Consider the following 17208-nt stretch of genomic DNA (forward strand, 5'->3'; position numbering starts at 1 on the left):
CTCAGGTGATAGTCCGCATAGAGAAGGAGCCCGCGGTGACCAAAGATAGATTCAAGCTTTGTATGCTAAAAATAGCCACATGGATGAGAAAGAACTTCCTGCAACTTAATTCCAACAAAACTGAGATCTTATTGTTTGGGAAAGCTGAGGACTTGTGGACAGAGGAGTAGTGGCCTAGGAAACTTGGAGAAGCTCCCACCCCCCAAAAATGGGCAAAAAACCTGGGCATTTTAATGGATAATAACCTCTAGTTAGTAGACTAGATTACGGAAACGCTCTGCTGGTGGGGATGAGGGAGGACCTGCTCTCAAGGCTACAAGTCATTCAAAATACGGCGGCACGCCTAGCATTGAACAAGCCAGCACGTACTACATCTTTACCGCTATTGAGAGAGTTACATTGGCTTCCTATTAGGAAAAGAGCAGTTTTCAAACTTTTATGCCTAGTTTTCAAAGCACTTTACAGACGGGGACCTAGATACCTAACTAAGAAATTAGAATGGTATACCCCGGCCCGGCAGCTAAGATCTAGTGGCCAAAAGCTCGTTCAAACTCGAAGAATTAAAAAAGTTAAGATGGGTGGCCGCGCCTTTTCCTACCTGGCCCCCAAATATTGGAATGCGTTACCAGAAGACCTGCGGGCATGTCCCACCTTGATAATCTTTAAGAAACACCTAAAAACCTGGCTATTTTAATTGAGTAATTCTGCATTAAGATGCCTGCTTCCCAGTGCCAAGAGATCCCCTGGGGGATGATTTGTGCGCCATATAAATAATAATAATGTTAATACAAACCTAACATCCAGAAATGAGTAAGACCATTGCAATTCACAAAATACACTTTTAAAGTTACTACAAGTCTAAAAATGTCAAAACCGGTTTAAACGTACTCCGAGAAGCTTGAAATACACTCCCATAGAAAAGGCTAGAGTCAGGGAATTGAAATGTCATAATCACAAAAAAGAACCCTTGGGTCTTAGAGATAAGACGAGAGCAAATCGTGAAACACCGAACCCAGGGATATCCCCTGTATAATTATACCTGCTGTTAGTGAAGAGGGTGGTCTACATGTTTCAGCCTTGTGACCCTTATAAAAAGGTGTCAGGACCAAATTGTCCTGCTGTGAGTTGTAGTGATTATCAAACTTCCAAAAGTGTTTTAGTGTAACAAAAGAGAAAAGAGCAACTCAAGGAAAAAATTAAAAGTATGCAAGATACAATACAAAACCAGTGATCCTTATTCCATCTGAGGTATGGTATTCAGGGGATTTACTGGGAGCACCCGTGTATTGCGGGAGACAGGTCACGCCTTAACCTGGCATACAGCTCAGGAGGGGCACCGCTCTCTCCGTCGGTATTCCAGGCGGAAGAGTCTGCTGCCGTCACCCTCATAGGAATTAATTGTTATTTCAACATTTAAATTATATACATTTATATGTTTAGTGCTAAAAAAAAATGGATAGTTATTGATTATTTGTTTCTAAATTTAAATTTAGCAATAAACTTAAATATTTGTGTATACTTTGAAACTTTTTTCTACAAACCGAAAAAAGGATTTTAATTAAATACATAACTTTTAACTGGTTTTACTAGGAATTAAAATAAAAATGGTAACGAGGGTGGGTAATTTGATTTTTTTATTTATTTAAAAAAATGATATTTATAAATTAAATTAAAATATTTAACAATGTTAAAATTTTATGCAAATTTACTTTGAAGGGTTAATGTGCTGTAACTCATTAATGTAATAGTGCTAGGTTGATAGAAATCATTCTAAATGATTTTTCATTCATATTTTACATTGAAATATTATACAAATAAACTGTCAGAGGGATGGGCGGAAACAGAATCCAGGAGGCCTGATTGGTGTTTGAATTTTTGGATTTTTATTGAATAAGCCAAGTGGTTAGGGTGGTCTTCCAACTAGAGGTGGTAAGGATGGTCCTGTTGACCTTTTCTTGCTGATTCTTCTGGTTTCTCTTCTTCTCCTGGGGATCTTCGTATATCAAGGCCTGGGTGACGTTTCCTCGTGGTCTTTCCAAAAGAAGAAAAGAGCGGTCAGTAGACTGGCCTATCTCTAATATGGTTTACCGTCACCACACCCAAAGTGGAGGGTTTTTAAAGGAACACAAAAGGAAAATATTAGAAACCCTGCTACAAGACCACTCCTGTGTGTCTACGCCAGGATATCAAGGGCTTTCTATACATAGCCTAGAATCGGTCTGACTTAGGGGATATCTTCTCTCCTATTCAACCCAGCCATTAGAATGTAAAAGTAGGGCAAGACAAAAAGGAAAGGAAAACAGAAACCATTCAAAAAGTGTGAGGGGCGAAGGACGTGATGACAGCTCCATGGTCCTTACGGGAGCAGCAACGCGAGGTTAGCACCTCTCAAATACCCGGAGGTATAGGATGGGATTACCAAACAAAACCAAAAGACACGTGGTGCGTTACTGGCGGAAAGGGGTTTGTAATTCGGGCTTAGGTTAGGTGTGCTGTCCCCTTTGAACACCCCCCTTCCCCTCTGTGTCACTCACCACGTCTGCCGCAACTCTCCTGAGTTGCGGCGGCTTTACAGTGTCCTCCCGGGGCGTCAACCAGTCTTCAGACCAGCTCTCCACGTCCTACTCGATATCTACCGCTCCTGCTGCTGTTTCCTCGATCTCCCTGTCCTCCGGCGGTGTCTCCTCTTCTTGTTGATCCGTCGCTTCCCTGCTCGGCTCAGCGTCTTCCGGGTTCCGTCTCCACTGTCTCCACCAACACTCTTCCTCCCATGTCGTCCTCCTTAAGGCCGGTTGCCCCGCCCTTTCCAGTCCTTCCTTCGTTGCCCATTCGCTGGCCTTTCCCCAGCCGGCTCCTTCTTCCTGTAAGGATGAGGGAGGTACTGTGATTAACCTTTCCCATCGCATGACCGTACCCAGACCGGCATGAGTGGAATAGGGTGAGTCTTTGTCCTTGTTCTGGACCACCCTCTCACATAAACGTTATTCAGTTTTCTCATACTTTCTCCATAGGGGGATCTGTAACCGGATGGCAGATATCTCCACTAGTAGGTGAAAAGTTACTTTTATTAACGTTACCCTCTTAAATTCTGTTGCAGGACACTGCATCCATTTATTGAAGGGGGTAGGGACATGCAGGTACAACTGAGTATACATTTCCACATGGAAATGTGAATAGCAAAAAACGTAAAAATGATACCTACATGTGTGTACATCTGCACATATATATTTACCTTTGTGAATTGGGCCCTACGACTTCTGGGGAAGCTCCTCCATTCTTGTCACATTGGTCTCATGCTTATGTATTCTCTGCATGATTTTTGAATCAATTGACTATTGTAATATTCTCTATTTGGCCTACCTGAAAAATCATTAGCTAAGCTGCAGAAGATGCAAAACTTTGCAGTCTGAAAAGCAAACAGTTTGGGGAAATTTGACCATGTCTCACGAGCCAGAATTTAACTCCACTGGCTTCCTATTAAGTAGAGAATCAACTTGAAAACACTTTCATTATGCTCATGATATTCTCTGAAGCAGTGGCAGCTGCCACCGAGAGAACCGGGTGGGGCGCGGGGGGATAGAAAAAAAAAAAGAAAAAAATACTTACCTTGCTCTCCTGTTCCTGCGTGAAGCAGAAAGTATAAACAGACTCCCCTAGCCAATCACAGTGCTGCAATGTTGCGTTGTGATTGGTCTGAACACCGTGGTTCGGCGCTCAGACAGGCAGTGGGCACCAGTGCATGTTCCTCACCAGGCTGTGTATTACAGCCTGGTGAAAAACATGCAAAGTGCGCATGACTGTTTGGCCGGCCCAAGATGGCAGGCCAAACTGTCATGCGCACTTAAGTGCCAACCACTCCTCCTCTTGCTGGCTATGACACAGCCAAGCCACACCCTGACCCGTAAACCGGAAAAATAAAATGATAATTACATAGTGTTATTATCATTTTATTTTTCCTTTATCCAGTGCTCAAAATGCAGTGGTGCGACGTTCCTCCGCCTTAGTGATTTTTTGGGTTCCTGCTAAGCCCATTTCTATATTATTGTTTTTATAAACATAAATCAAATCATATCAATTAATTAATCCCTCCTATACGTGGCCAAAGGCTATTAGGTTTCTAGGCATATGGCCTGGTTTTAGGCTGTGCTGCCAACCAATGGTAAACACTGTCAAATGCAGTGTGTAGTGGGTTAGGTCCACACAAGAGCTATGCACAGTGCTTGGGCAAAGATGAGGCGATATGTGAGAACAGTAAATACCACATAAAACTAGTACATAAATAACAAGTGACATACAATGGGTTGAGGATCCATAGTAATGTCATTGATGATGTAAATTTTGAGGTGATGTGTGATAATAAAATGATCAGCATAAAGGACACCTATATGATGACATGTCTATTTTATCTATCCTATTGGTAATTTCAGGAAAGATAGAATCGCTACACGTTTCTACAGATTCTAAGCTACCGCATTTTTAAATCTGACTGTCATTAAACTGACTCTAATATCATTTTGCAAAAATTACTAGTGGCTTTTGGGTGTGTTTAATTTTTACAGTACAGATTCTGCTTTTATTCTTTATATCTGCAATGAACTTGAAAGAGTAAGACACCAATGATTTAAGTGGATTTTGCCAAGGGTGATTTTATAACCATGTATTCTAATCACCTCAGTTCCATGATTTTATAAAGGTTCATCTATATGGTCACAGATCTCTTCATTGACTTGCAGTATCCTTATAATGTACAGCGGGGGTGCTTTAACCCATATATTATGCAAAGGCTTTTATTTATGGATTGCAAGCTTTAATGCTTTTTATACAGATTAAGACCTTGATTCTGAGAGGGAAGAAGAATTCGAAGCCTTGTGGGAATAAATCTGACTTTGCACATGGATCGTTACTTCGGCTGTGCCATGATTATCGCACCCTGTTTTCAGCCAAAAGATTTCATCAGGTTAAACCTAGCAAAATGTATCTGGTGAAACTTTGCCATAAAAAGTCAAAAGCTATGGATTTCAATATCTTCAGTTCTGAATCTGCATGTAATGCTTTATTTTTTACTCAGAGCCTCAGAATAGATTGTATTTTAGCACCCAGTAACATGTCACCCAGGGTAGCAGGTTTTATGCGGGGTAGTATATACCACTACCTAGTCCAAGGCACTTGTAATCAAGGCCTAAATGTTCAAGGGAATATTGAAACCTCTCCTCAAATTGAAAAATACCAATCATTTCACCACATATTCATACACTTCTTTTTGCATGAACCAGTCCATCAACCAATTGCTTGAGTGTTATCATTTGGTTACTTTTCTAAAGTTCACAAGCTTGTTCTTATTATTTTGCATCAACCCTGTTTTCCATTTTTCCATTTTTGCATAATTTGATATTTTTTCTCCCATTATGCTCTATACAGAATAAACTTCCTGCCCGTGGTCTGTCACATTTTCAACTTAAACCTTCCTATTACCCTCCTCTTTCATCATCTCCTAAATCATCTGCTTCTCCATCCTCATCATCTAATGCCTCTGAACCTAATCGCGCTTCTCCTCCTCCTGGAAAGGTACCATGCTGTTAACTTGTACTCATATCAAAATTGCTCTGTACTCCTTTTGGGTGGTGCCATTGTAAGAAGGTTAATACTAGATAAAGGAAGAATTTGTAGTAATCAGCTATTTTCTATATAGAGTTTTATACTGCACCTGCATTGTCTAGTCACATTAGATAACCGGTGTTACTAATACCCAGTGTACGGTATTCAATTTAATATCCTTGGATGGGTGGAAGGCTGAGTGGCTTTTCTTAGATTTTAATGCGTGGCCTTCAACCCACCACTTTTTTAGCACGGCGTGCCCTAGCTCACTAAGAAATTCTACCAGCAATATCTTATTGGAAATATTGCAGCTAAATTTTAATTATCACTACACACCAACAACTTTATGAAAAACCTTTTGAAGTATTTTTCTATGTAAGTTTTTCCTGCAGTGTGATTAACAGTTAAACACTGAGTGTCTGATTCTGGTAATTTAGTAAATTGTAATAATGCTTACACTGTATGTATTCATGTGCTTGTTTTGTCAAACAAAATATGCATAAAACAGCTTTGTGACCATCTGCATTTTGCCTAAAGGACCTTGTGCATAATCACCGAGTTTTGAAAACCTGGGAATATGTATGAACACAATTTATGCCTATGAAATGTGCACAAGTAATGTATTCACAGAAGGGCATTAAGTCCCTTTCCTTTTCTTGCTAGTCACATTTATTTTCCACCCCTGTACTTTCTTGCTTTCTCTCTCCTCACTTGCATAGCACTGTATGCAATCCAGGCCTTTTATTCTCCATTGCTTTCTCATTCTTCTCCTTCCCGTTCCCTAGCACCATATCCTCAACTTCTTATCTCATTTTCCACTCCTCTTTTCTGATGACATCTTCTCTCCCAGCTTCACTTTCCTTGCCCTGGGTTCCCTATGTCTCCCCTCAGCATGCTGTTTCTCCACCCTTCTGTTTTCCTATCATCTCATGCAGCACACCCACACTCCCCTTTCTTTCATTGCTTCTCTCGCTGAGTTTGGTTGATGGTTTTGTAGATTATTAAAAATATATTTTACCTTTGTGAATCCTTACAAAGTTCGCTCTAACAGTCATAGAAATGATAAAAATAATTGTAGAAATGTTGTACAGTTGGTTTAAGTCAGTCCCTTGATTCCTCACTCCGAGTAGTTCTGTTTGTTGCTTGCTTAATGCATGGAGAATGGAAGAAGTTCTACTGGTTCTTTTGCCGCTTTTGGGCAGGGTCCGATTATCATCAAAGAGCATAGATGTGCAGTTGCTGTCTCATGGACCCAAGGGTTGATTCTTAGGTGGTTTGCTTGGTTCTTTTCTGTTTGCTTTGTATGTAAGCCCCTTTAGAAAAGTTTGCAATCAGTGTCCTTCCCCATCTAACAAGAGGTAATGATGCCTTATTAATGCTGTCAGATGCATCAGCAGGTTCCAGGATGAAACTCAAAGTGGATTCACCCTTTGAAGGTTTTCATTCAGTTCTGTAACAGGTGTAGGTGAGCATTTCAGCATCTTCTGCACCTTGAGGAGTTCCTGTATGGTATGTTCTTGAGAGAAATTCCCACAATGAGACTTTGTTTCCTAGTTGTATTTTCACTATATCAATCTCTCTTGTCCTGGATTCCATGTAAAGCATCTTAGAAACAAAATATCAATGCAAGTCATGCCTCTGCCACCACAGCTAGCTCAGTTTCAAATTCGGCTTCAAGCTGTTAGCCTCAAAACAGTAAATTCGAAGATGAAAACAAATAAACAGTACCTGTTGCCTTGATCTGGAATGGATAATAAATTCTTCTAAACCCTCCTTCATCCAAAAGGCAACTTAATGCTGATATGTGAGACTTTGCTTCTTGGTTCACATAAATCTCCAATAGGAAAGCAAACTATGCTTGTCCCACTCAGCTTGAAAAATTGCTAGTAGTCTACTTTTTATAAATTACGACAAGTAGGGGTGATGGTCTACGAATGTTGACTCTCTGCATCTGAAGCATCGAGTCTGTTTTAATACCTATTGAAGGAGAGAGCCATCTTTCCAAAACTCTGATTATGTAATTTATCACTCGTGCAAATTGCAACAGCGCACACACTGAACTTCATTCAATTTGTTGATACATAAATTTAAGAGAGAACTGCTGCAAAAGGGAAAATTCAGCAATTTACCTCAGATCCGCCAACAGTTGGGTATTTCCCATATTACCATTGATTTACCAAATGAATAATGAATTGTTTCAATAGCTTTGATATAGCTGTTCCTACTTCCCACAGCCATTTCTTCATGATTTGCGGTAAAAACATAAGTATGGTTTAAGAGGTAGAAAGGATACTCGCCCTGTGTCCACATACAATTTGTACTTGTGTTCTGAAATTAATTTATGACAATACACTATATTGTGTTGGAATTACTGAATAGGTACTTGGGTATGCTCTCTCAAATTGTTCACAAGAATCAAGTGAAATTAATTGAGAAACAGAGGTAAGTGGTGCCACAGTGTCTGTGCATTGCAGAGATTGCGTTTCTTCCGGGCAAGCAGACCATTTATTGATGCTGTGTATATCACTGAATGCTTTACGTAGCTATTTCTTGTGAAATGCCGGGGTTCAGCATACCCTAGCACAGCGGCTGCCCTACCTGCCCAACCTTTCAGGCATGATGGTCTGTTGTGCCTGAATCGAAACGATGCATAACCAAGCCCATGTTGCTCTACACATGGCAAAGACGGCTTTCTGCTGTACAGATGCTTAATAATAGTCTTACAGAGAAGCCACAGTAAGGGGGTGTTCCTGCTGGTTATTGGGGGTTGCACTGTGGCTCGACAATTTTATTCTTTGCAGCTACTTCTGTATTGTTCTTTAAAATAGTGCATCCACTTCTAAATTTAAAATATCATAGTTTTTCTTCACATATTGATAACTTTGTTATGCTTGTCTGAAGGAGTTATGTCTTCATGCACCTAATTGATTAGTTATTAGGACCCAGTTGTTGAAGCATAGGTAGTATTCAGGCTATAATGGGAAATAGTTACGGAAATTATATAGTATAATATTAAACATACTGCTCTGTTGCTAAGATGATTTCAGATAATTGATGTTCTTTGTGTTCCACTTTCTCTGTTTGTTAGTCTGTACCCATTGATGCTAGTGAATTAAGCGCTCATAAGGTTGCAACAAAGAACAGTCCGTTTTTACCTGATCCCGAGCAGGTATTGTTTTGTAAGACATGCTGGGTGTATGAGTCACCTTGTGGTGCTTGCATGGCCTGCATTAACACATCATGTTTTTCTGCTCACCCTGACATGGCATGTGCACGCTCCCTGGGAAATATTGCTATCACTGATTCCTTTGGCAATGATGAATTAAGTCTGTAAGAACACATACCATAAATTGCTACCTCATGTTATAAAAAAAAAGGCATTAACCAAGTGTGGATTTCTGCATCTGCTGGGCTAGGGGGTTAGAGAAGGACTTTAACAAACAGCTCTTTATCTTTTCACTACTGCATCCCCACACTTTCCATCTTGGCATACCTCCTTTTCGTGGCATATCTGTTTGTGACTTGATTCATTTTCACTTTTGAGATATAATTCTTTGGACTTGGAACATCATTTTCCTAGAGTGATTTTGACTTGTCACATCTGTGTAAGTTTGCATAACGTTTTTCCTTATTCTCAGACACGGCGTGGACAGCTAGTGATATAGATGGGCATCAAACCTAACCCCCTAGCAAAGGCAGGCCTTGGTAGAGCAAAGAGCCTTTTTATTATGGTGATTTGACGGTGGGGACTCCATTAAGCAAACATAATAATTCTAACGGACCTGTAAAAAAAGAGTGTCTAGACCAGCAGTTGTTAACCTGTGGTCTGTGACACCTGCTCAGAGGGACTGCAATCATGTAGAAACTTAAACAATATTAGCAGATTAATAAAGTATACACACATAAAAAAGCAATATTGAACATTTTAAAATGTTTTGTAAATATGAACGGAAATTGAAATTGGAGGCTCACAATTCCGTTGGAATCCTTATCTTGATGAGTATAAGCAGTACAATTGCAGCAAACAGAATCCAGTATGGACTATTGGTGGTCTCAATTTAAGAGCTGGTAAGTGATGACAGAGAGAACATGCATTAGGAGCAAAAAAGTGATATTTTAGAGTCTTATCATGTTGCTTCATCTTTTAAAATTAAAAGTCTGGTATGACAAGCTCCAACCTTCCCATTAAAATCTAAATTTCAATTTTATGCTTGTTTCTGCATTAATGTTTATTTTGAGGTACGGTTCATAGAAACTGCCTAAGTGAGGGTCCACACACAGCTTCCAGTAGGGACTCAGTGTGGGGTAGAGGAGGTCCACAAAAGTTAAAAGGTTAAAAACTGCTTGTCTTGACAAAAGTAAACGCAATCTCTAATCGCCCTTCGAATAAACAATTCGAAATGGAAAAAGTTGGTTAGTAGATGTTCACACTGCTTGATGGGATGCAGACAGGATCAGGAAATTATGGTACATTGTCAAAGTTGTGAGGTACTGCTTTTAGAGAATTGGTAACTGGGAAACTTCTAAGGCGTTGAGCAACCTAAACATTTCCTTAGTTGGTTGATCTCAGTACCCACCCTTTAGCAGGGAGACCCCAAAGGGCACAATCCTTTTTCTTCGAATGATTGAAGTTCGATAAACATCTGAGGGGGTATACTCTAAAAGTGTTGGAGCCTTTACGGCGGGCCCTAAGGCTATATTAGAACATAGCCACTGGAATTAAAACATTTTTCTGCTGGAGACTAAGCAACGGATTGCCTTCCTTTGTCTAGATCTAATAACATTTTTCCACTAAATCTGCGATAGAGATGCTTTTAGAAAGACCTTTAAAAGAACCAAGTAAGGTAATAGAATAGGTTCACACTGAGGCTGACTCGGATGTGATATAGCTTTTGTTACCATGGATCCTCAAGACATCACCAATCCTTTCTTCCAGATGTCTACTGAATACCAATGCTCATTGGGTTTTACTCTAACAAGGATACGTTCTACTGAAAATCATGACTTGTCGCTCATGAAAATTACATGCATATTGAGATAGGAAAGCAACTGTATACTATCTGTCAGCTAGCAATCTAAAGTAGATTTAATGAAAAATGCTTAGACACTGGAAATTACATGGTATACTATGAAGCAAGAGGTGTCCTAAGCCAGCATAGGATGTAGAAATTGTCTGTCCCTAGGATTCTGGTGTACCCCCTAGACTTTGCTATTACATTGGTCATACATTCTAGCACAATGACACTGGCCAGACATCAAACGTCTGTCTTCGCACATTAACCTCTAGTACAGCAACTGGGGAGGATCTTCCCCAAAAATGCTCACACTTCTGTGTGGGTGGAGTGTTTGGATGCAGGCAAAGATAGTCCAGTGAGGTCCACAGAAGATTAATTTGGCCCCGGATTATATATCTGGGCTGGTGTTGGAATGCTTTCCTCCTGTCTATATTCATTTGACAATGCTCCTTGTGTGTGTTCTGTAGACCTTCAAATTACTGCTTTAGTTCTAAAAAATAACAAGTGACCTAGTAGATTTAAATTATTTCTGGTACTTTGTATTTTTCTGTGGGAAAAGTAACTGGAATTGCTGCAATTACCACACCCTCTTCTATGTGATTTGTAAGTATAGATTGGTCTCAGGTTAGCCAAGACCAAGTGTAGAACAGCCTCAACATGTGGGAGAAACTTGACCAACCCGTGTACAATAAAGGTGGCAGAGTGAGCTGTTTACACTCATTGTGGAATAAGTAACACCAGACAGAATCTGAAGTATGCCAGCTGTGATTTATGAGACTTGGCCATATCATGATTGATATATATAGAACTCTAGTTGGTAATGTAAGCACATCTTGTGGTTGTCTAGTTATTGGAAAAAAGAGTTCATTGATGCAGTGGTAGTGATATAAGGTGCATAGTTGTGTTAGTGTTTAGATCGCCTGATGGAAAAATGTCAAGTGTGATTTGTTACATGCGTCGAGATGCACAGGGATGTGTGCTACGGTTGCTAAACTCAATACTCAGTTTTAACTTCCTTTTCAAGTGCTGCAATATATGATAAAGTAGGTACTAGTTATGAGAAGGGCAAACGAAATATTGGTTTATAGAGTTGAAAATGTTAATAACTCAGCAACAGGTAAAATTGAATAGCTCAGGGCGTCTGTATTATTTTTTTTAAAACTCTGTCGCTGGATAGGTAATATAAAATATCCTTGGAAAGATAATGGTCAGAGTCAAGCAGCAAGAGCAATCTTCTACAAGGCGTAAGGATGATCACAGGCCGTCTCAATTTTAAAGTTGTCATACCAGAAATCTGGGGTTCGGGACGGGGGGGATGGACAGAGTACTGCAAGAGCATGTAGCTGTGGCAGTCTGACACATGATCCTATAGCTGATACTTATACCTCAGAGTGCAGATACAGTATACACTCTGTAGAGTTACAGAATCTTGTTTAAATCTTTGAATTGTATATCAAGGTCCTAAGCATCGGCCTGATGGGGCATGATTTATCTCGTATCATATGAAGGGAAGTCAGAAAAATACTCAGCATTTATATCAGAGTTGGTCTATTTCTCTACCTACTGCAACATCTAGGGTCTTCCAAGGGGCTAATTTTGGCTGCAAAAACCCAGGCACTCATTTCTGGATTGCATTGAGTTTTGGCACATGGTTTATACATTTTCACAACAAAGCGAAGAAAAAGCAAAATGGTAATTGCACAATTTCTCTTGCATCACTAGCATTTTGTGCTCGCTTTCACCACCTCTCGTAAATGTGAGTCTGACACCTGTTTCGGAATAATTTGCTCTCTGCAGTGAAGGTCGATCCACACCCTCTCAGCAGGAATGGTTGATTGCTGTCAGAGCGGCATTCTTCATGGAACTGGGCTATCCCGATATGCGCCTGACTATGTTATGACTTGTTTTTAAGGACTGACTCGAAGCATTTCTTGATTGAAGTTTTTATGACTGTCTCACACAAGATCACGGATCCCACACAGCAGCTAAGGTCATGGAACGAGCTGTAGGAGTTGTGTAAGACTGGTATGGGGACTTCTATTTAGTGCTCATTTTTACCACGAGCTAGAAGTTTATGTGAAAAAACAAAGCTGACTCTGCTAAATGTGTGCCCAGTGGAAGACCCTTTCACATCGCATCGATACCAGTGCCAACGCCAGCAAAAAGAACTTATCAATTTTCAAAAGCTTCGCCTCACCAGCAGCCACCGCCAGCAACATCACACTGTTGAACCTGGCCCTCTTTAAATTTTTATCCACAGACTTTTGCCTACTATTTTTCTGACCCTGTTTTTGTTGGCTATAGTATTCTGGGCACTGTACCACTGCTAATCAGTGCCAAAGGTGAAGTACTCCCTGTGTAAATTGTGATTATGATTGGTTATCCATGATTGGCATTTTTGATTTGCTCGTAAGTCCCTATCAAAGTGCACTGAGGTGTGCCCAGGTCCTCTAAATCAAATGCTACTAGTGGGCTTGCAGCATTGGTCGTGTCACCCACATGAGTAGCCCTGTAAACTTTTCTCAGACCTCCAATTGCAGTGTCTACCAGTACAGTTTTAAACTGCCATGTCGACCTGGCAAGTGCACCCACGTGCCAGGCCCAAACCTTCTCTTTTACTACATGTAACGCACCCCTAAGGTAGGCCCAAGGTACCCCCATGGACAAGGTGCAGTATCCATGAAAGGTAGGACGTACTGGTGTGTTTTACATGTGAAGTACTGCAATATTTCGTTTTTTACTATTGAAAGGGCTAGCTCTCCCATAGGTTATCATTGAGGCTGCCGTGTAACATTTTACAATAGTTACTTTCAATTGGCAAAAACTAGAAATTTGGAGTTTGAGCTCACTGAGCTCAGAATTTTTTTTAAAAACACATCTTTAGGGAAGGTGGTTTTTAAATTGCATGTTTGAAAATGCAACTTTTAGAAAGTGGGTATTTTCTTGCTTTACCATCTTGTGCCTCTGCCTCTCTGTGGAATCAACGTCTTGTTTAGACTGACAGCTGGGATGTTTGTTCATTCACTCCAGACAGTCACACAAAGGGAGCTGAGGTGTACCCTGCATATCCTGATGACCCATCACTAGGCTTATCGGCCTTCCTGAGCTAGAGTGGTGGGAGGACACCTGACACCTGAATAGGGCTGTTCCTGGCCTCTCCCAATGCTGTCTCCGCCCCCCTCTAGTGTGCCTGGAGCCAAGGCAGGGCAAAGCAGGATCTTGTGGACAACAAAGACTTTCCTTTGAAATATGCCTACTTCAAAGCCCAAAAGGGCTATAAGTATTGGACCTGTAATCCCTCATTTTAGAACACTACTGGACTGAGAAAGAAGAAGAGCTGAAGAGCTGTCAGGAGGAGTACTGCCTTTTTGCTGTGTGTTGCTTTGCTGGGTTGGCCTGCAGTTGCTGCTTCTGTCTATGGGCAGGGAAAGGACTGGACTTTGCTTTCTTGAATGCTGCTTTTCCAAGGTTCTCCAAGGGCTTGGGTGTGCTTGCCTCCTGTTGGGAAGTCTCAAGACCATCAAAGACTTCAGCAAACACAAGGCGATGATGGACGGAGCACTGAAACGTTTCAGACACTCACCCCCAGTCACAGATCTGGGTTGAATCCATCATCATTCTTTAGCTCACTTCGCCACCCCAGTTCAGACCCAGCCATATGCAAATCAGTCTTGACCCTGTGCCTCATGGGAACAGTCCAGCCCGAACTGCCACACCAAGTCTTATCTGGACTGGAAACAAGCATCCTGGGACCAGTTTGGGGCTAACACCCCTCATCAGCTAGGCAGTATTTAGAGAGGGTGCAAGCCGCTGCCAACTAGTGACTCCATTTCTAACACACACCATCATAAGATCTGTGCAGCAATCACTCTGACTTCTTCAGGAGCAGAATTACAGCTGCATAAGAAAACTTCATTGGTCATCCTAACCCTAGCAACTTTACCACCAGTCTACAGACAAAAACGAGGAACACACCTTGACCACATGGAATGCCAACACCGAAGATGAAACCACCATTATCATGAAGTCCACCCACTCTGGGGCCCGTCAGACCCCTTCTCCCACCAAACCTTCAACAAAGGGTCCACCCCATCTGTACAGCCCTTAAACCTATCCTCAACACCGCCATCAACACAGCAACAATTACAGAAACCTGGATGCATATGGCAGTCAACACTTTATTAAAATAGCCTTCAGCAGACCAGATCAAACTCGCTAACTACCAACTTATCTCTCTCCTAACATAACCAGTCAAGATCCTAGGAAAAACATCCACAGACACCTCGCCAACCACCAGCTCCTCAACACCAGAGTGTCAAGCTTTAGCCCTCATTGCAGCAACAGATGACATTAGAAGGGTCCTAGACAGATGAGAACCGCAGCCCACATCCTACTGGACCTCTTGCGACATCCTTCAAATCAGTCTCCCATCCTTTTAAAATTAGAGAGCTGCACAAAACTAACATTGAAGTGCCCACTCTCTGATGGATCTATTCCTTGGGGAGAACCAAAATAGTGAAACTGGCACCTTTCTCCTCAGACGCCTGGGACCTGATCTCTGTAGTGCCTCGAGGCTCCCCTATCACCCCACCCTATTTATCATCTACATAACCCGATTAGCTGACATCATCTGTGCCCACAACAGCATCCTGTGCTAAGCTAACGACACGCAACTGATACTTGATACCCCTTTGGACAAATCTCCCAGCACTAGGAACACCTTTACTGCCTATGTTACCGAAGTGGCCAAATGGATGAAGTCCAATTGTCTCAAACTGAACACCAGCAAGATAGACGCTTTGACCTTCAGAAAAGATGCCTTACTGTAGGACCCCACCTGGTGGACCACAGACTTTTGCCTCACCCTCAGCCCACAAGCAAGAGACCATTGTAAAAAAACTGGCATGTCCACCCAGGTTAACACAGTCACTGTGTCCTGTTTTCACACCTTGAGAATGCTGAGTAAGAACTTCATGTGGCTACCGAACAACATGAGAAATACCATCACCCAAGCCCTCATAACCTGCAGGTAGGACTATGGTAACTCACTCTATGCGGGAATCAACAAGCAACTCCCTAAGAGAATACGCACTATCCAGAATGAATCAGGTAAACTCACTTTCATCATCCTACGCTGGATTCACATCACACTACATTTGAGGATGCTCCACTGGTTTCCAATACTCAAGCACACACAATTCATGCTTCTAGCACACACAGGCAAAGCAACTCATGCCCAGCCTACCTCAACAGCCGCATACATTTCCACCAATCTTCCAGGCACCTCAACTCGGAAGGTCTCTTACAAGCACACATCCCACGAATACACCAAAGCAGATCCAAATGTTGTGCCTTCTCATACATGGCTCCTAAAGCATTCAATAACCTCCCACTCCACATTAGAGCCTCCTTCTGTCTTCTGGAAGTCCGCTGCAATAAGCTGAAGACCTGGCTTTTCGAGTAAGCCCCCCTCTGGGGTGAGCCTCACCCAACTGCAAAGCGCCACGATATCCTCACGGGTAATGATACTCTATACAGATAAAATAACAGCTCCAGTTTAACTGCAGTGAGAAAATGACACACAACTGTTTGTACCTTCTTTTGGCCTACCACCAAACTCTGAATGGCCCCCACATGTGTACTGGCTTCAAGTGCTCCTTTCCCTACCCATATCAACTTGTTATGGTGCATCGCCACATCTACTACTTGCACTTGCCTGACAGCACCTTATGAGGGAAAGGCCGATCGCAGGCAATGTTTCTACCTCAAGCCCTCTTCACATAACCCGAATGCCCCTGAGCCTGGAATAATGACACCAGGTTGAGTACTTCCTGGGTTCACGCCTTGTGTTAACGGCTCACTGGTAGTATTTGAGTGTAAAGGGAATGTTAGAGGTTACTGCATGTGTCTGCTCTCTGAAGAGACTGATGCATGGACCCTGTCCGTTTTCTTTAACTCTATTTTGTGTTCACATTTTTTGATAGTCCTTGCTCACAGTTTGAAAAAATGCAATCTGGGTATTTATCTACAAGTTGTGTCTAAGTTTGGCTATCACTTTGATTCTAAACTGAGGTCCAACCTACTCCTACTTAAAATAGTATTTGAATAATTGCACAGAAATGTTGCAGGTCTAGGATCATAAAATTGTAAGTCGTTTTAAAGACCCTACTTGGATCAGGGCTCAAAGTCAACTGAGCCAAGCCCTGCCTATTTCCCTTCCTTTCCGACGTCCCCGACCCACACATTGTTATTGATGGGGCAGTCCTTGAGAGGCAACAACAAACGTTGCAATACCGGGGAGTGCAAATTTATCACTCCATGGCTGATCTCTTCGATAGCAGTGTCACTCGAGCTGTCACGTAATTGAGGACCTAAAAGTTCTTTTGATTCACGCTGCCGTCGACTGTTGTCAGGCGGGTTGAGGTACTAAAGATTGTGGTTTTGCCTCGCCGACTATATATATTTTTTTACCAACCTTACCCTCTATTTTCCAGCTGTATTTTTTTGCACGTTTGCGCAACAGATACTAGAATTCATTTGAAACAAATCTAGATTTAAGAGAGCCTTGGTGAAGCTCTCTTCACCCACGGATCAGGGA

General features: G+C 41.7%; 1 protein-coding gene across 4 annotated transcripts in view; it reads left to right on the top strand.

The window, feature by feature from the left end:
• The window catches only part of MICAL2 (microtubule associated monooxygenase, calponin and LIM domain containing 2), an 812711-nt gene that overhangs the window by 340351 nt on the left and 455152 nt on the right, over nucleotides 1-17208 (top strand). For 2 of the 4 annotated variants that reach the window (XM_085648193.1, XM_085648194.1), the window contains exons 20-21: nucleotides 5419-5565; nucleotides 8684-8764. The exons of the other annotated variants lie outside the window; for them this stretch is intronic. In XM_085648193.1, the coding sequence (XP_085504319.1) occupies nucleotides 5419-5565; nucleotides 8684-8764 (228 nt within the window). The remainder of the gene's footprint in view (nucleotides 1-5418; nucleotides 5566-8683; nucleotides 8765-17208) is intronic. 4 annotated transcript variants of the gene reach the window in all.

This window comes from Triturus cristatus, chromosome 3_2, assembly GCF_964204655.1.
Source record: "Triturus cristatus chromosome 3_2, aTriCri1.1, whole genome shotgun sequence".
Taxonomy (NCBI): Eukaryota; Metazoa; Chordata; class Amphibia; order Caudata; family Salamandridae; genus Triturus; species Triturus cristatus.